The 19789-nt window shown below is 44.1% G+C and overlaps 2 protein-coding genes across 3 annotated transcripts; one reads left to right on the forward strand and one right to left on the reverse strand.

The window, feature by feature from the left end:
* The first annotated feature begins 209 nt into the window (after positions 1–209).
* On the forward strand, positions 210–7845 carry LOC109900954 (N-alpha-acetyltransferase 30-like). Its single transcript, XM_020496871.2, has 4 exons — positions 210–1278; positions 2921–3044; positions 3231–3286; positions 3851–7845. Exons 1-4 carry the CDS (start codon positions 424–426, stop codon positions 3986–3988), a joined length of 1173 nt encoding a protein of 390 aa, XP_020352460.1. The 5' UTR covers positions 210–423; the 3' UTR covers positions 3989–7845.
* Positions 7846–8027: 182 nt separating this feature from the next.
* Positions 8028–19623, reverse strand: LOC109900955 (armadillo-like helical domain-containing protein 4). 2 transcript variants are annotated; one of them, XM_020496873.2, is made up of 8 exons: positions 19374–19623; positions 15116–16306; positions 12121–12507; positions 11593–11748; positions 11315–11473; positions 11062–11093; positions 10032–10181; positions 8028–9763 (listed from the first exon to the last, which is right to left on the reverse strand). In XM_020496873.2, exons 2-8 carry the CDS (start codon positions 16209–16211, stop codon positions 9689–9691), a joined length of 2055 nt encoding a protein of 684 aa, XP_020352462.1. In that variant the 5' UTR covers positions 16212–16306; positions 19374–19623; the 3' UTR covers positions 8028–9688. The 2 variants fall into 2 exon arrangements, with proteins under 2 accessions (XP_020352462.1, XP_020352463.1); XM_020496874.2 differs by having other exon boundaries at positions 8029–9763; positions 10047–10181.
* Between the last annotated feature and the right edge of the window lie 166 nt (positions 19624–19789).

Here is a 19789-nt window from a genome sequence, read left to right on the forward strand (position 1 = left end):
CAGGAAGCTTTTTACATTTTTTTAATTTTACCTTTATTTTACTAGGGAAGTCAGTTAAGAACAAATTCTTATTAAAGTTGACATTTAAAATGGTTACGGTTAGGGTTACGTTCAGGGTTTAGGGCATGAACGTCCCAGGGATCCCAGATAGCACTAACAGTCATGATTCCCATGACTGTCGTAAAGTACCACCCTCTTTCAGCTGCAATGGCATTTGCTGCGACAGTACTTTCCGGCAGCGGTGAAACCGAGGAGAAAGCAACGATAGGCGTCGGAAGTAAAACATAAATTGTTTCTGAAACCCTCGGATTTGCACAATAATCGCATAAGGGAAGTGAGCTTCGTTTATAAACCCTTTCATCTTGTAGATGAAACTTTATTTAGCGTTTTTTTTAACGTGTATCGCCCCCTTGATGAAGTGGGATGGCTGCAGTGCCGACTGGGCCTAGCAGCGCATTGCCAGCATCCCCGGCTGAAATTATTCCCTTCCCCGGGGATGGGAGTTTCGAACCTGGGCAAGGGGAGCAGTCTGGCTGCGGTCGGGAGGGCTCTGTAGCCTCTGGGGCAAGACAGGAGCAGCAGGTCAGCGAGGACAAACGGTCAAGTAAGAAAAAGCAGAAAAACATGCTATCCCATGCTAACCCGGCTGCGCTACACCTCAAAGCGCAAGCCCTGCAAGAACAGAACATGAACGGCTTGGTCTGTCCGTCGGAAAATCGACCCAAAAATCTGAGAACGTCCACGGAGTACTGTGAAAACAGCAGTTTTGGAGACGACCCGAGCGACAAAAACAATAGCGACCATTGCTGCCAACATGAGGACCACAGTCCGTGTTCGAAAGCCAGCCACCCTCACTTGAACAACAATAGCATGAACGGTATGCTGACTATCACAAGAACTGAGGCTATCCAAAGCCACCCTGTAACGGGAGACAGCCCCTGTGGTAACGTTAGGAAAGGGGAATGCGACCCCACGGAAGCCCCTCGTCCACCGAGCCAGCAGTCCCCAGACTGCGAAGGCCCCGGTGAGCCCCGGGCTGGAGTAGAGGGTGAACCCGACGCCCCAAACCAGCCGCCGGTATCAGAATTAGCGAGGCTGGATCTTAACTGTTCGCCTTGCCGAGGAGAGGAAGAGAGCCAGGGGATTCATTATGTCCGATACGAATCCGAGTTACAGATGCCAGGAATCATGAGGTTGATCACCAAGGACTTATCTGAGCCCTATTCCATTTATACCTATAGGTACTTCATCCACAACTGGCCGCAGCTCTGCTTTCTGGTGAGTATGACATAGTAATTGATTGGATTTATACAGCACTTTTGTAGCAACTGAGGTACTCAAAGCGCTTTATGTAGTCAGGGGGAAACTCATCTCATCCACCACCAATGTGCAGCAACCACCTGGGTAATGCACTGTGACCGCTTTTGTGTGCGTAGGCTCACCATACATCAGCTATCAGGTGGAGAGGTGATAAATTGCAATTAGGAATGCGGCCAGGTTGGGAATTTAAACATGACACAGGGTTTAAGAGCCCTACTCTTAAGATAAGTGCCATGGGAATTTTTATTACCACAGAGAGTCACGACACCTGTTTAACGTCCCATCAGAAAGACCGCACCCTTTGCAGGGCAATGTCCCCTTCACTGCCCGGGGGGCATTGGGATCTCCTTAGACCAGAGGGAAGCGTGCCCCATGCTGGCCCTCCAACACCACTTCCAGCAGCATCTTGTCTCCCATCCTGGGACCAACCCTGCTTAGCTTCAGAGGCAAGCCAGCAGTGGTATGCAGGGTGGTATGCTGCTGACATGACATTATTTATAGCCCTCAAACTCAACTCTGGACCACTGCATTTTTCTCATTGTTCCCTTCTAATCAGGCACTGATTTAGACCTGCGACACCAGGTGTGTGCAAATCATGATCAGGTTGAATAGAAAACCAGCATGCTCCGGACCTCGTATGGTAAGAGTTGAATTCACCTGATCTATAGTAAAACACCTTCATGACTTGACTTAGGTGTGATTGGGCAACATTAGCTAAATAAACAGACCAGTAGTGTCCCATAGCACAGTTCTGATGTAGGCCTATTGTTACTGCATCTGCTTCTATTGTGTTATTATCCTGTCGGTCTGTAATATAATCCTACTCATTTGACATTCCTAAAGTTCCAGGTAAATTGTAGGCTTCTCTTTAGGTGGATCCAGACAAGTGTCAATATAGGCTAACTGAGAAGAGTAGCCCTTCCACCCTCTTTCCTCCTTGTTGTTTTTATCTGACAGTGAAACTTGAGTTTGTTTTTAGGTTGGACTAAAAGGGCCGGTGGGTTAGGCCTAGGGTTGGTTCGGGTGTGACTTCTAGTGTAAACGTGCACTATATTTAATCACCTGAAGGTGTGTCACACAGCTACAGTTGAACATGATGTGGCATGTATGTACACAAACACAAACACACACACACACACACACACACACACACACACACACACAAATCCCATTTGACAGCCTTGGGACTCCTTATAAATAGTGTTGGTTTCATGTCTCTTTCAAGTCATTCACTTTTTCTAGTCTTGTTTAATGTGTTTTAATTTGGTGTTTTGAGGTGAACTCTTGGATAATTCGAAAGCATTTTAGGTCGACAAATTCAGAAATGTGTTCTTGATCTGTCTCCCTCTCCATAGATGAATTAGCCATGGTCATCATTGTGACCATCCATGCTCGTTTATATTCAGCATGACTTCTCAGTCTACTGCCGTCAGTGAACTCTAGGAAGGAGGAAGTGCCATGTGCCGTCTAATCAAACCTAGAGGTCAGGGTAGATGTGTTCTGGATGCTTATAGGCTAGAAGCATAGGTTTTGTTGGGTCAAAAGAAAGCTTTAAAAACTTTAGGTTAGACACAGCACAAACATGTTTGTTAATTTCCAGGCCATGGTGGAGCAGGAGTGCGTGGGGGGCATTGTGTGCAAGCTGGACATGCACAAGAAGATGTTTCGTCGTGGCTACATCGCCATGCTGGCTGTGGACTCCAAACACCGGAGGAAAAGCATTGGTGAGAACAGTCGCACTCTTTGTCGTTTTCACATGATGACCTATCACATCTTAACAGTCAACTTCGCAATAATACTTTTTTACATTTTTTACATTTTTTTATTATCTCAGTGCTTTATCAATTCAATTTTCTCTCTGCAAACTTCTACATGTGCATTCCCACTGAAGTAATTGTCTGTTTTTTCAGGTACTAACCTAGTGAAGAAGGCCATCTATGCCATGGTAGAGGGGGACTGTGATGAGGTAAGAAGATTGGTACTGGCTGTCTGACGGTGATGTGCCATGGGCCCTGTTGTCCATCTGGGTCCTTCACTCAGTTAGTGGCCCTGACTGCATTGGTACTGATGGATTAAGGGCACTAACTTTGATTCAAACCACCACAAAGTGGTCACCTGCCACTTTTTTCGCGAACAGCTGAGGGATGGGGGAGTTTATCGAAGCTTATTAGGCATTTATAAGTTCTTCTTCAATAATCATTGACTATAGCTAAGCATTCATTTTAAAGTCCAAAAATGTATTTAGAAATACTAGATTACCCATTTAACCTGATATTGTATATCCAGACCAGATGGGAGGCAAGTATATATAAAAAAAAAATGCTCAACAGCTCTAGTGAATACAATGTATAGACAAAAAAAATAACTTGTGCATCTTATAAAATTCATACAAAATGACTAATCGCATTTTTTTATGGTTAATGTTGTTTCTCTTATGACAAAAACAAACAAAGCAAAAATGATCCAAATACTGCTTGTATTGCTTCAGCTCTGACCAGCTCTATTTCCTTCTCTCTCCTCTCTCTCTCAGGTGGTTCTTGAGACTGAGATCACTAACAAGTCAGCTCTGAAGCTGTATGAGAACCTGGGTTTTGTCCGAGACAAGCGGCTCTTCAGATATTATCTGAATGGTGTGGACGCGCTGAGGCTCAAACTCTGGCTCCGCTAGAGAGAGGAGGATGACAGGTGCTGCCCTCTTACTGAACCAACTCCACAGTCTCAGTCACACACATGCACCCTTATGCACATGCACGCATATTCACATACATATGCATACACATAGGCACACGCACACTACCCCCATCAGACATACACCCCTCCTTTTTTAATCCTCGACATCTTGGATAATGGCTCTTTGGTCAAGGCTGCACTGAAAGGACAGACAGAAATCCCACCAAATGTTTTTATGAAGAGACCCCTGCCGCCTTAGCTGTATGACCCTGTGAGAGGGGGGCGTGATGTGTAATGTGGTCTGGTGACCTTTAGCCTCTAAACCAACGGAGCAGTGTGTGAGGCATGAGGTCAAGTCAGTACCCACAAACCCCCGGAGGGCAACTCATCACGTTGAGTCATCTACCAGAATGCAGGCAAGAAGAAGTGGAGTGAAAAAAAAGAATAAACGGAGGGTGAAAATAAGGAAGTGGGGGGGGGGCAGACTCAAGAAATATTTGTCAAGGTTTTTTTTTGCGTTTCTTTTTTAATCTCATGAGTCAACAGGGGGTTGGAAAGGCTATAGTGTGTGTGTTTGTTTTGCCTAGTTGATTTGGAAAAGTGAGTGTTCAGGCTATTTCTTGTATGCACGTGTAAGGGATGTGGTTGGTGTGACTGGGTGTGAGTGTTTGTGAAGTTGTGTTGTGCTTGATGGGAATCCTGAGTTATGCGTGTTGGTGTGCGTTTCTCCCCCCGTCTGTGTTTTTGTTGCCCCCTACGGTGTGAGATGATCACGCTGATTACTTTGCTCGCTGTTCAGTTTTCACCCCCAGACAAAGAGCTGGAGCCTGTAAAGATATGCATGCATTCATTTTAACACAAGTGGCGGGATGAGTGTGTGTTGATTAACACTGAGCGTTGCCCAGTTCCAAACAGAACCATAGTCCTAACTCCTAGGCACGTGTAGATCTGAAAGGACTGGACTGGTGTAAGTAGTATGGTGCCAATTCCTCCTGGCCTATCAGAGGGCAAGGTGGGGCTATAACAATTTTAATCATTCCTATTCAATCATTTTAGACATTTATGAAGTGCTTAGTGGAGGAGGGGATATTTTGAGATTTGGCCTTTTTGCAGATCAAAGCAAATTTTCACCAAATGCACTTCCAGCTACTGGAACACTGCTGAATAACCTTTAGGAGAGAATTCGGTTTTCATTCAAAATAGTTATTGAGAAAGGAGTCGTTGTAGGTGTGGGAGGGGAAACTATTCCATTATTGCGGTTTGTTCATTCAGATTCCTCCTAACTTGTAGACTCTCGTTCCCAAGTACCACTCTGTCTTTCAATTTATCTTCATCACAGTTGTCTGTCTGAATGAACCCCATCCAGAGCCCTCGAGTCCTGTTTCAGCATGGCAAAGTGTCAGGCTGGAATAGTAATATTAAAAATGCTGGACCCCACTTGGCTTAGCTGGTTGTTTTGAGTATGCTCATCTTTGGTTCACCTCTGGTAAAAGAGGGCAGAAGTATTGTTATCAGTTTTCCTATCAGCAATTTGCTTTCTGAGTTTGTTTAGATTCCTTACTATACGCTTCTTACACTCGCTCACTTTCCCTTTGTGTCCGAGCCTTGTGTGCACTTCCCAGGGACCCTACTCTGATGCAGATCACTCCCCAGAAACATTTTAGATCTCCACTGTCCTCCTGGGAATGACTAACGCACCAGGTGTTTTCTATCCACTCTAATTATGGCGAAGAAAATATGCATTTGTGGCTGCTTTAAAAATTAAAAAAAATATATATATACATTGTTTTTTTTCTTCCCAGAGTAAATGAACAAAGGTCAGATGCACTTTGTTTGGCTATTGCTGCAGTGAGCATGTGTGTGTGAAAGAGGTACGCGTGTTTTGACAGATTGGTATGGAATCGGTTCTGTTCAGACTCCCACTTTGTCCATTCCCATTTAAGTCCTCTACAGTATAGTGAAGACATGGATCCCGGGAGCTATATTACTGAGCAGCGGTAGGACCTGAAGAGCTGAATCATGTCCTAGCAGAGACACTACTGTTCTGTACCGCTGAGCCGTGATTGCTGTCACAAAGGCCAAGAGGGAGCAGCTATCTAGTATCTACCCATGATGTGTTCTATGGTATACATTGACATACACAAGTCATTTTGGGCCAGGTTTACTCAGTGTTTGCATCTGCTATTTTACATCTGGTATAAAAACATGCCAACAGTTAGGAACTGTTACCTGAGGTCTTTGTCGAAATAGGCCGGTCTGCTATTCAACTGGCTACGATTGCAGAATGGGAAGTCGGAGCGGATGTAAACCGACGGACTAACCACCCACACATCAGGTTGTGTGTGTTACAAAATACGGATCAGATTTGTTTGTTTTTTTCCTTTCATTTTTCATTGCAGATTTATATACGAGTGTTGGTTCTCTATTGATTTGACATTTGAGAGCAACTTTTTGTGAATTGTGTTTTTTGAGGGATTGATTGACTGGTTTTTCTGTTTCTTTTTCTCTGATCATTTATTTTGACCGATCCAGCGGTGTATATTGAACAGCGATGACGTTATTAGAGATCCAGAAGCACAGATGCGGAGCTAGGTTAACCGTTCCCGAGCCAAACTGCTTCGAACTGTTCCCATGGCACTCTGTTCCATTCACTGGGAACACTTCCATTTGGCTCCCTGTGTAGAATCTGGACTCTTTCTGACATCACTCTAATCCTGTTTTATTCTAGAGGTGTGAGGCTCTCTCCTGTCCTATTTTCAAATGAAATGGGTCTTTTTAATTTGGTCCGACCCTTGCTCCTCATTCTCATGGAACAGGGTCTTTTATTTCCCCCCCCTACTTTTTTAACATTGTTAACCCCTGGCAGTGTCAGTAGGAACCGTGAGCATTCTAGCATTCCATGATAGACCAGACCGCTCCACTTTGACCATCAACACCAGAGGTCTGTTCAGGAGGGTGCCCTTTTTTACAGAAAGCTCATATATAAATGTTTTGTCTAGAACCAATCTGATTCTCGGTCTTGTAGAATTGGGAATTGTGTTGGCTCTATTCACTACATTTCTAGCTGCAATGTTCTGAATGTTGCACCTCATTGAATGAACTCCAGTTGAAGGGCTTCCTCAGCAGTCTGTCATTGGTCATTTCTATAGTCCTTCGTATATCTATTTAATGTACATCTAATGCTCTGGTCTGTTTCGACAAAGGAGTGGTCTAAAGAAGAAAGAGCTGCTCCCAGACTAGCTGATACCTTCCCATCCCTTATGGCTTCATATGAAATCAATAAATGGTTTTCACTCCAGAGTGGAGGACCAGCGTCCCACCGGTTGCCAAGCTACCCTTCATCCCCAGAGCCCACCCACTCCTCTCCCATCTCATTGGATGAGAGCGAGAGTTGTCAAGTTTTTTTTATTGGATGTTCCACTCTGTTTATATCCGCAGCAACTGGCCTGTTGATAAGATAGGACTGGAGTTGAGCTGCTCCTCTTGCTAGAATTTCCCTTTAGGCTCACCCATCTAGGATCAGCTTACCCTTTCCAAATCCTAACCTTCACCATTAGGGACTGGGGGATGCAAACTGACCTTAGCTCAGTGCCATATATTCTAGGCGCCCCCACACACTGTGCCCCCGCAGGACCAGCTAAAGGGGAGCAACATTTGTTGTTTTGGGGTGACCAGCCCTGGCCCCCTCCGATCTGTAAGATGTGCTAAGGGAAGTTTTATTTAATTTTTGGCATTTGAGTTCTGTTCCCTCTTCCCCTGTCACCTCTTTATTTCTGAAAGTGTCTGACGATATCTTTTTATTTAATGTGGAAAAAGAAAACAGAAATAAATTATTTGATTTTTTTAATGCTGTAAGGGGGATTGTCATGGTTGACTTTTGGTTCTCTGGTGGTTCTCTTTCTTCCATAGCATGCAAACAGAGCATTTGAAACGTTGTAAAATAATGCAATGTTTTATGTATCATTTCCTGATGAGGCATTTTTGTCTTCCAACTGAATTTTCAGCGTTCGTGTTTAGCAATAGAAACAAAATAAGGAGCCCTTCCCAAACAGAGCTTTATTGGTAAATACTTCACATTTCATATCTATAGAAAGAAAGATAAATGTTGACAATTTTACAGAACCCATATGATACAGTATTATTGCATATTCACAGGCTTATCTCAAGCAACCTACCAGGAGACGGTCACACAAAATGACACATTTCAGACTTGAAATGAGTGACTACTATAAATAACAATGCAAGATGATGATTACTTAAATACATTGAATGTAATTTTTTGAAAACACCTTTGTGATATTTAGTGCTTAAAGGCAGACAGTTTAGATCAACCACAGAACTAAATAAAGAGATGAATTTAGATCCCAGTGGCATCAATGCTGTAGCAGAAAGCGTCAGAGGGGCTGATAGGTGAAAGCCAAAACCCAAGGATGCTGAGCCTGACTTTTTTTTTACCATCATGAATCTTGTTCTTGAGGCAGCTTTACAGAGTAGTCACTAGCTGGCACAGCCACAAAGTCAGAATTTTTTTACCTTACCTTCACCACACTGCTAACCCTAATGTCTAACCTTAAATCTAAAGCTACATTTTGTTTTCATACATTTTTACAATAGCCAATTTTGACTTTGAAGCTGGCCCATCTAGCGGAAATGGCTCCGTTCCACCTCAAGGGCAAGATTCATGACAAACGTCAACCTGCTGTCCTTTCAGGTACCAGTGCAAATTAAGAACATTCTATTGCTACACTGTTTGGAGAAACAACAGTACAGTACAGGACAGAAGCTGAGTGAAAAAGACAAGTGGTCTCCAAATGACTTGGGATTTCTGTAGCGTAATGGACTATTAAATGGGAAATGATATAGAGATGATTAATTAAGTATTAGCCTTGTATATACGGTTATGAAAAAGGTTGTTTGCCATGCACTGGAGGAAAAACCTAACGTTGTCAGGAGGAGCAACAAGAGGAAAAATATCAGTATACTGTACACACACACAGTAGATACACAGAGCTGGTTCCTGCTGCATGCTTTCAAAGTAGGATGATGACATGCCTTTGGCCTTCAATCGACAAGGTTGAAGCCAAGAACCGCTGTCAGTATTTTCAATACATATTTACTTAATGCAACTGATGCCGAGAGCTTATGCTTTTTCTTCCAGTGTCTATGATGTGCTATGAACAATATAGTATGTGGCAATATTACTCCAGTAAGTGGATCTCTATAGTCTGAAGTGGCTTCCTTCCTAAAATGTAGGAAAGGAGACAAGGAGAGGAAGCCACTTTAGACTATTGAAATGTAACCCTGCTAAGCTTTATAAACTGAGAGCCTATTGTATGCGATGTAGGTGTCCCCTCTAGCGTTTTAATTACAGAGCCAGTCATTAAAAAAAGGCATCAACACACTGATATCGCTTTATGCAGTGTGTGTTTGAAAGGATCTCAAACTGGTTTGTGATCAACACATTGGGGATCATACAAGAATGTCAATAGCCTGGAGTCTCTTAAAATGTTCTATAATTTTCCCTCTGTGCACCTGTAACTACGTAGGTGTGCAAACATTCTACCATGTTTTACATTTCAAAAACCCACCCGTCTGTCAGTAGTACGCCAACTTCCCCCATTGTCTCATAGCCAGGCGGCCCATAGTGATTGGCGATGTGGTAGTCATGGAGATGTGATGCACAGGGCTGTGGGAGGGATCAGAACTCGTCCTCGGAGCTGTCAGCCAATAGCATGGCTTGGTCCTGCCCGTTGCTGCTTGGCTCCCTGGGTTGCTGGAGATGAAACGGACAGATGGCAAAACCCAAAAGTCAGGACATTCATTGCATGGAGGTAAAGGTTGTATACAGCTCAATAAGTCCATAGTCTCTTCCTCTCCATCTCCTTTCCTCATCTGCACTGATGTGAAAGAAACTCCAATCAGTGCAGATGAAGGTGAGGAGATGAGGTAAGGAAGCCACTTTAGACTGTTAATGCCAATTTCTACCGTAAGCTGATTTGTGGATCCTTATTTAAGTGTAGCGCTAGTGTATTCTTATTAACCTCGGTGTGTCTGACCTTCCTCCTGCGCTGGTGTTTGAAGCTGTTCCTCTTACGATGGATCATCCTGATGCTGTAGAGGGCCCCAACGATAAGCAGGGCCCCTGCGATGCCAATGCCCACCGGGGCCAACATCCCAGACACATACCCTGCCTGGAGGGAGAGGGGACATGGTTGGGGCATGGGTGAAAGAGGGGCCACACACACAGGAGAGACAGACTAGACAGAGTAGTGTCCTAGAGACAAACTCTTTCAGTCGATGTTTTACATGTTTTTTTGACTAAACTAAAGAGCCAAACGGCCTGAAGGACCACACTTTCTAGCCTTTATTTTATAGTGGAGGACAGTATGGTTCCATCAGGAGAATTTAGCGGAGTGCGGTGCAACTCCATATGAGTCAAGGTTGCTACGTCCACTTCAGAGGAACATAGCAGGGGTGACATTTACTGTACTGTAGGTGCAACTCCATACGATATGATATGTGGCTCTGTTCATGCCAGAGGAATTGAGCAGGAATGAATGAGCACACGATTATTTCGTTTTGGTTTTCGTGTGTTGCACTTGCATTCAGAGGTATCTATGAATCACATGATGAGGCATAGTATTGATGTCAAATGGAAGAACAAAGGACATGGATGGTTCCTGATGTTGTGAAATTCTCTCTGGTGTTTACAGAACAACTAGTGCTCTGAGATTAGGATATCAGGATTCAAGGAAGTTCTTTAGGATATCAGAACCTGTTTAGACAAAGCACTTGTAACAGTTGAGCAAAGGATTTCAATATATGGGAAAATGAATGGCTTCATTATTGCTGTTATGAGTGAATGATGCATGGAATGCTAAGGCATAAATGTATGAAGCAGACTATTCTTATTTTCAGTGTACAGTATTGTACTATAGTTATGTGCTGTACTTGTCTATAAATGTTATGTATTATGTCGTTTTGTGTGGACCCCAGGAAGAGTAGCTGCTCCTTTAGCATTAGCTAATAGTGATCCTAATTTTAAAAAATACCATTAGGGGGCAGTCTTACCTTTTCTCGGATCAGTTCCACCCATCTACGCACTGAAAAAGAGAAAGAGTGGCTTTGAAGCACATTGAATCCACACAAGGGATTTTTACCCACCATTTCAATTATACTTACACAATGGATTTGTACCCACTATTTCAATTACACTTCTTTCCTAATTGACAATATTTACCTCATATTTGATCGACCACAAAGAGCCAAAGTCAGTTTTACATGTGTATGAATGCATGCGTGTGATTTTTGAGTATCCTCTCACTCAGGCCCTGGTTGCGCTGCACCCAGACAGGGGGTGGGGGGATGAGGCTGTAGGGAGGTCGGGTGGGGGCTGGGATGGGGGTCTCATTCAGGTCCTCTTCACTGTCCTCTTCCTCTGACTCCTCCGTGTTCTCATCCTCCTCATCCTCCTCTGGCTCCTCTACAGGAAGGAAGGAAAACAACCAATGCAACTTCCTGTAAATTTGAACTTTCATCCTTACACTGTGAAAACAATGTGTACATTTGTGTATTATGTGTGTGTATTATTGTGACTCCTACCTTCAGACTCCAGTTCCTCCAGACCTGATTTGGCTGCAGGCAGTTTGGTTGTCTTGGTGACCATTGTCATGGTAATCTGCTGGGAGGTGGTGCTTATAGGATTGGTTTCGGATGTTGGCGGGGTTTCCTCTAGGTTCTGTATGGTCTCACCGCCATCTAAATATAAGCATCACAGCGGGATCATTATAGTAGATATAGTGAAGTCTAACATCAACACCTATCCTTTTTGTAAAAATAAAACATTTAAAAGAGATGTGATCATGTCTCAATGTAATGAAGTTGTGAAATTATTTTTATATTCAAATACAATCTATTTTTGGGCTTAATTGTGGTCAATTTGCTGTGTAAAAGTATTATTATTTTCTGGCCATTCACTCTAACAAAAATCATCCCGCGTCTGAATCTAGTTGCCTACCCCTGCTTTAGACACTTAGAAACTTCTAGATCTGAACAGATCAGATGACTGTAAGCAATATGGTGAAAAGATTAAGCAGACGAATGGAAGAGTGTGGAAGAATGAAGTCTCACCTGTGTCAGACTGGTGTACAAGCTGTTCTGCCTCTGAAGGCGGCGGGTCTATGGGTGAACCAGAGGGGCTGATGGGCTCAGAGATCTCGGCCCCGGATGTCTGCCATGGCGACGTCCAATCTGGTAGCACTGGGGACGGAACACGGGATGGCCCTGTGTCATCTGTATCCGCAGTGACCGCCTGGTCGAGATCCGCCTCTGACAGCAGCATCCCCGTGGTAACCATGGCGACAGACGGCTGTGAGTTGTCAGGCGAGAGAGTGGCCGCTGCTACCCCTGCCCCTTCGGGTGTGACATCAAAGGGCTCGAAGATGAGAGGGAGGTCCTCCGAGGACATCGTGCCCTCTGTGGCCGCATCCTGCAAGGGAGGGGCACTGGCATCCATGGCTGTTAGTAAAATACACATACACCAAAAGATGTTGGGTCAGGACTCACTGATTGTCCATAGGCAATTCCTACTGGTGTAGTGACTGCAAGAGATCAGCTTGTGGCTAGAAACATTGTGGACTGTCTACTGGTGATAGTAGATCAGTTTTAGGCCCACAACTCTGATTCCAGTTCTCAGCTACATTCTAACTGCTCTGACAAATAAAATAAAATCATAACCATGGATGGAATCCACCATGATCAGTGTTATTCTTACACAGGTTATTCTTACGCAGTAACTTTTGATTTACTCACCTACTTTTCTATGGAGCTGATGAAGGTTCAATCTAAATGTTTCTTTCTGCATCTCTTTCCGGCATGCACAGTGCATTCGGAATGTATTCAGACCCGATGACTTTTCCCACATTCTGTTACGTTAGCCTTGTTCTAAAATTGATTATTATTATTTTTTTTTATCTACACACAATACCCCATAATGACAAAGCAAAAGCTGCTTAAACTAAAAACTGATATCACATTTACATAAGTATTCAGATCCTATACTCAGTACTTTGTTGAGGCAACTTTGGCAGGGATGACAGCCTCAAGTCTACTTGGGTGTGATGCTGCAAGCTTGGCACACCTGTATTTGGTGTTTCTCCCAGATCCTCTCATGCTCTGTCAGGTTGGATGGGGAGCGTCGCTGCACAGCTATTTTCAGGTCTCTAGAGATGTTAGATCGTGTTCAAGTCCGAGCTCTGGCTGGGCCACTCAAGACTTGTCCTGAAGCCACTCCTGCATTGTCTTGGCTGTTTGCTTAGGGTCGTTGTCCTGTTGGAAGGTGAACCTTCGTCCATGTCTGAGGTCCTGAGCGCTCTGGAGCAGGTTTTCACCAAGGATCTCTTTGTACTTTGCCCTGTTTATCTTTCCCTCGATCCGGACTAGTCTCCCAGTCCCTGCCGCTGAAAAACATCCCCAATATCATGATTCTGCCACCACAATGCTTCACCATACGTATGGTGCCAGGTTTCCTCCAGACGTAACGCTTAGCATTCAGGCCAAAGAGTTCAATCTTGGTTTCATCAGACCAGAGAATCTTGTTTCTCATGGTCTGAGAGTCCTTTAGGTGCCTTTTGGCAAACTCCACACGTGCTGTCATGTGCCTTAACTAAGGAGTGTCTTCCATCTGGCCTCATCTACCATAATGGCCTGATTGATGGCGTGCTGCAGAGATGGATGTCCTTCTGGAACTTCTCCCATCTCCATAGAGGAATTCTGGAGCTCTGTCAGAGTGACCATCGGGTTCTTGGTTACCTCCCTGACCAAGGCCCTTCTCCTTGGCCGGGCAACCAGCTCTGGGAAGAGTCTTGGTGGTTCTAAACTTCTTCCATTTTAGAGTGATGGATGCCATTGTGTTCTTGGGGACCTTCAATACTGCAGAAATGTTTTCGTACTCTTACCCAGATCTGTGCCATGACACAATCCTGTCTCGGAGCTCTATGGACAATTCCTTCGACCTCATGTCTTGGTTTTTGCTCTGACATGCACTGTCAACTGTGGGACCTTATATAGACAGGTGTTTGCCTTTCCAAATCGTGTCTAATCAATTGAATTGACCACAGGTGGACTCCAATCAAGTTGTAGAAACATCTCAAGGATGATCAATGGAAATTGGATGCACCTGAGCTCAATTTCGAGTCTCATAGCAAAGGGTCTGAATACTTATGAAAATAAGATACATTTGCAAACATTTCATATAACCTGTTTTCGCTTTGTCATTGTGGAGTATTGTGTATAGATTTTTTTATTTTATCCATTCTAGAATAAGGCTGTAACGTAACAAAATGTGGAAAAGGGGAGGGGTCTGAAATATTTCCAAATGCACTGTACATATTGGCTCAGGCAGACTCCTCTAATCCACTAGTCTACTGCATCACACAGTAATAACCTGCCTGGATGACCCTGCCTAGGTATTTACTGTTCCGCTCAGAGGGAAGGAGGGATGGAGAGAGAGAGAGAAAGGGATAGAGCAAGAGGGTGAGGGAGGAGCACAAAGAGGGAAGGAAGAAATATGGATGTTGTGTGAGGAAGAGAGAGAGAGATGGAGGCTGAGTGAATCCCCCAGAGACTTGTATTACAGTCCCTGTCACTGCTGTCTGCTGGCAGTCATGTGGGTTTATTTCCACAGTCAGAAATAGAAAATAATTAGACTGCTTCCCTGGGTCCCTGCCTGCTATGGTTCAAAGTGAAGCGTGGAAAACCAAGGGGACGCCTCTCCCGTGTCACTCTGATCATCAAAGGAGATCTCTGCTGCTAGACGTGTCACTTTCATTTCCCCTTCTCTTTTGAATGAAACCTCATGAAACCTGGCGAAACGCAAAGAGGCAGAAAAATACGGTTCTCTGCCACTGAACCCATGAAATGGATTTCTATGGTGTGACACAATAACAGCCAGAGCAGCACCTTATCTTGTTGTGAGGCAAAGCAAGTCTATTTGTGTGGGAATGTGCAAAAACTCAACAGACAATATCAAGTGCAACTGTAGAGTAGATTAACTCCAGGTGGCCCCCAGTGGCTCTTTAAAATATCCAGTATGTACTAATTGGAACATAGCATACTGCATACTCACCCTCATTTCGCTGCAGTGGTTCAGTCCAGAGGCTGTCAGGGTCATCCTGTCTGGAGGATCCTGTCAGGGCCGGTCCAAGGTCGGCCAGGGAGGGGTTTGAGAGAGCAGGCGCTGTCTCTCCATCTTGGTTCCACGGAGTGGCAGGGCCGGTGGCCTCTAGACCACTAGGGGGCAGCAATGAAGCTTCTCCTCTGGATCCCCATATTGACGGAGGGATGGAGGTCAAAGGTGAGTGTTTAAGGATGCTTTGGGGAGATAAGGAGCTTGGTCTGGTCGTCTCTGTCTCCTGGCCCAGAAGAGGAGCTCCGACGTCGGTCAAGCTCTGTCTGACTTCCCCCTCTCCTCCATGGAGGTCTGGCCTCTCTTCTAGGATGAGGTCTCTCCTCTCGCCAGCTGGGTGCGTCCCTGACTGGCTGTCTGGCTTTGGGGCTCTGGCTGCTGCGGAGGCATCATGTAAAGCAGCTCTAGATGTATTCACAGTCTCTGTCATCCCGTGCTTCTCTCCTATGGAAGCTAACATTGCCCCAGTGGTGGTAATAGGTATATTCTCCATGGTTTTCTCTTCGGGCCCTACTCTCATCTCTTTGTCTGTGTAGAGTTCTGGAGCTTCTGCAGGCTGTCTGTGAGTCTCCTTCCCCTCAAACAAGCTCTCAGAGGCAGCCCCCGTCTTAGCCTCCCTCCCCTGGCTCTCAGCCCCAGCCACTCCTCGTCCATGACTGTCCCTGTTTCCTACCTGCGTCACTGGCTCTATCCCCCCTAGTTCGCTTCCGTCCACATCTGGGCCATTGCCTCCCCCTGCTCCTACATTCTCTGATAGGTCAGTCCAGCTGCCAGTCCTGTGTTCTGCCATCCCATAGGACAGTCTGCCAGGATCAGAGGGTCCAGATTGAACACTTGTTGATATGACACTGACAGGTGTTGCTGGTGTTAAACAGGGCTCTCCCTCCATTGGCTCTCCAGCTTGTCCATCACAGCCACTGTCCTGTGTGGAGGGTGCGTAGTCGTGGAGGGGCGGGACTGGGGTGCTGTAGACGCAGAGACAAACCCCTGCCAGAAGGAGGTGATGGAGGGTCACAGAGAAGAGCATCTCTCCCATCTCTCACCACTAAGTAAACATGGAGAAGGAGAGAGGGGTCGCAGTGGCTAGAAGGCGACAGGGGCAGGTCACACACAAATGGTATGGAGATTCAGCTTAGGAAAGAGAAGGGGTGAAAAACAAAGGGATATATTCAGCTCCTGATAAATGAAATGACTTAGAACTGCTGTGAATATGTGGCACAGTGGCGCAGCGCTATAAGGCACTGCATCTCACTGCTAGAGGTGTCACTACAGACCCTGGTTCGATTTCAGGCTGTATCACAACCGGACGTGATTGGGAGTCCCATAGGCTGGCACACAATTGGCTCAGCATCGTCCGGGTTTGGCCGGGGTAGGCCATCATTGTAAATAAGAATTTGTTCTTAACTTACTTGCCTAGTTAAATAAAGGTTCAATTAAACTGGAGCATGTAGATATTGAAGCCAGATAAGGTGTTCAAATTACGACTGTGAGGCACACTGCACTTATAGGAATAGAGAATTTGTTTGAGAATTTCACCACTCATTTATTGCTGAAGCCTAACCTAAGGTAATTGAGGCTGAGAATTATATGAGCTTTTCTGTCAGCCTTTCCTTTGATGCTGCAGACTGGCAGTTTCTTAAACAGCTTTGTGGAACATTTGGACTATCTCTCTACCCCTTGCTGTTTTCTATCCCTCTCTCCGGCTATTGTGCTTCTAGTCCATTCCTTTCCACACACACACACACACACACACACACACACACACACACACACACACACACACACACACACACACACACACACACACACACACACACACACACACACACACACACACACACACACACACACATTCAGTACAGCCTGACACAGCAAACCCTTGCACTTTTAAAATGACTATTAATAGCAGGTTTTCTCTCCAGAACTACTCAGTCTTGTTCAGTTGGACTCTGTCGAATACAGCAGGTTAATATGTTTAGATAGATAAGCCTAACCCTCACATAACAGTTTCAGTGAGTGCATTTTCATATCAAATGTACCATACAAATAGATACTGTTTGTTTATCGCTCTGGTGCTATTTTCACAAGTATGTGGTGAATGTTCAATACTCTTAGGTTCAAAACTCCAAAAGTAGTAACACTCAAAACTGTTTACTGTGCATTCATTTTGTTAGGAGATATCATTCACCACATAACCATTGATTCAAAATATGTTTACTTTGAAATACAATGATCACCAACACACAGCATAATGATGTCTTCAGTTGCTTTAACAACCAGGTAATCCAATAGCAGAAAATGCAAGATATATTTTTCAAATGTAATATGCTACAGTACTGTACAGTTAGATGAAGTAATAGTCAAATGTATTTTTGTCTTGATGAATCCAATCCTGATGTAACAGTATAGCTTCCGTCCCTCTCCTCGCCCCTACCTGGGCTCGAACCAGGGACCCTCTGCACACATCTACAACAGCCATTTCGCTAGCCATTGTACATCGGTTACACTGACATAGATCTGGATTGATGTCATTGCATGCCTCATCCATGACCTGAAGTAGGGTGGCAAAACTCAATGGGGATGGCAATCATTCATCTTCCAGCTGTATTGTAATCATGCATTGTATTTTACCGTATTGTATTGCACTTACAGTGTCTTCAGAAAGAAAATCCCAGCAGCGTTGCAGTTCTTGACACAAACAGGTGCGCCTGGCACCTACTACCATACCCCGTTCAAAGGCACTTAAGTCTTGCCCATTCACCCTCTGAATGGCACACATACACAATCCATGTCTCTATTGTCTCACGGCTTAAAAATCTTTTTTTAACCTGTCTCCTCTGCTTCATCTACACTGATTGAAGTGGATTTAACAAGTGACATTAATAACGGCTCTCACCTGGATTCACCTGGTCAGTCTAAGTAATGCAATTGCAGGTGTTCCCTAATGTACATTTTCATTATGAAGTTCTCAAAATTTGTCGTAGACAAACCAGTTCAAAATCTATAGGTTTAGCAAATGGTTACGTGATCATCAATTTAGTAACATGTATTTTAACAAATGAGAAGACAATCATATGAAAAGTAATGTGAGTATTGCATTTTGAAAAGCAATGACTTTATATGACCGTGTGTTACAATGTTTAACATGTATTTCTAGATGAAAACCCGTTCAAAATGTGCTTAGATGTTTAAACAACTATCTTTTTGGTTACATGTTTTGAGTGTGCAAAGGGTGGCTACTTTGAAAAATATAAAATACTACATTTTGGTTACTACATAATTCCATATGTGTAATTTCATAGTTTTGATTTCTTCACTATTATTCTACGTTGTAGAAAATCGTTTTTTTTTTAAGAAAGAAAAACCCTTGAATGAGTAGGGGTGTCCATACTTTTGACTGGTACCATACTTGGGAAAATTGCACCAAAGCCATTGGGGGGGGGAAACTGTAATACCATTATAATAACAGAAAGAACACGTTTAAATGTGAAGTGATGAAGAGAATAGGACACCGCACTAAAACGTTTAAATGGTACCATACTTTGATGATCTACAAGGAACATTTTTCTAGATTGTAGTTCCCATTGGGTTGCCTGTGAGACACCCTGCTTTCCTCAGCCTCCCTGTATTGCTGCGTGTGTCAGACAGGTATCTCACAGGCATCAACATCAAACCCTGACACACACACACACACACACACACGCACACAAACAGACACACACCTAACTCTTACCAAACACCACCGACCCCCTGCTGTGTTGCGCACAAAGCTGTCCATCGCTAATCAATGGTAATTAATGCACTCAACAAGAGTCAAGAGAGCAGCCTGCTGCTTGACACCCAGAATACATGTTATGAGACAATTATGAGGATTTGAATTAGACCTCCGGTAAAACAAACATCATCATCCTGATCCACGCCACTGCGGCGCAGGCACAATCAGCTTTAGCGTACACATCCCATGCCGAGATTTTAGTAGTCTTCTCGTGCATTCAAATCCGCGTATTCATACGTACGTTTGAGACTATGCAACACAGGCTACAGTAGCGAGAGTGCTTCTCATCCTATCAACTGTTCTAGCAATAATGCAGATCATTTTTATATTTCAAATAGATCAATAAATTAAAATATGTTAGGTAAGATGAAAAGTCTAAGGACAGGTTAGGATGCACGTAGTATAATAATGCATGGTCCTTACCTGCCAGAGTCAAAGAAGGGAATGATGTTTACCTCATTGCAAAGGGCGGTATGCCCCCCCCCCCTCCCCAGGCTTTCCTTTAAACAAAGGGTTGTATATTACAACAGCTTCAATATCATATCAATAAACTGCCAATATCGATCCGGAAGCAAGCTGAAGGAATAGCCTAGTCTTTATTATTGTACTGATCAGCATCAACCAATGTATGCTTCGGAGTGCGTGTGCATGCGCGCGACTGTGGTGCTGAACTGGCAGTGTCTCAATCTTGATCAGTGATTGAGTGCGTGGAGAGATATGATTTATGAAGAACGTTCAGTAATATTTCACGTTTAGTGCGTTGAATAACAGGTAATTGTTTTAGTGGTGGATTTTTTTTCTCTCCAAATTCTATTTGTAGAACCTCAAATGTAGTTTTT

This window comes from Oncorhynchus kisutch, linkage group LG12 (genome assembly GCF_002021735.2).
Source record: "Oncorhynchus kisutch isolate 150728-3 linkage group LG12, Okis_V2, whole genome shotgun sequence".
NCBI classification, from domain to species: Eukaryota; Metazoa; Chordata; class Actinopteri; order Salmoniformes; family Salmonidae; genus Oncorhynchus; species Oncorhynchus kisutch.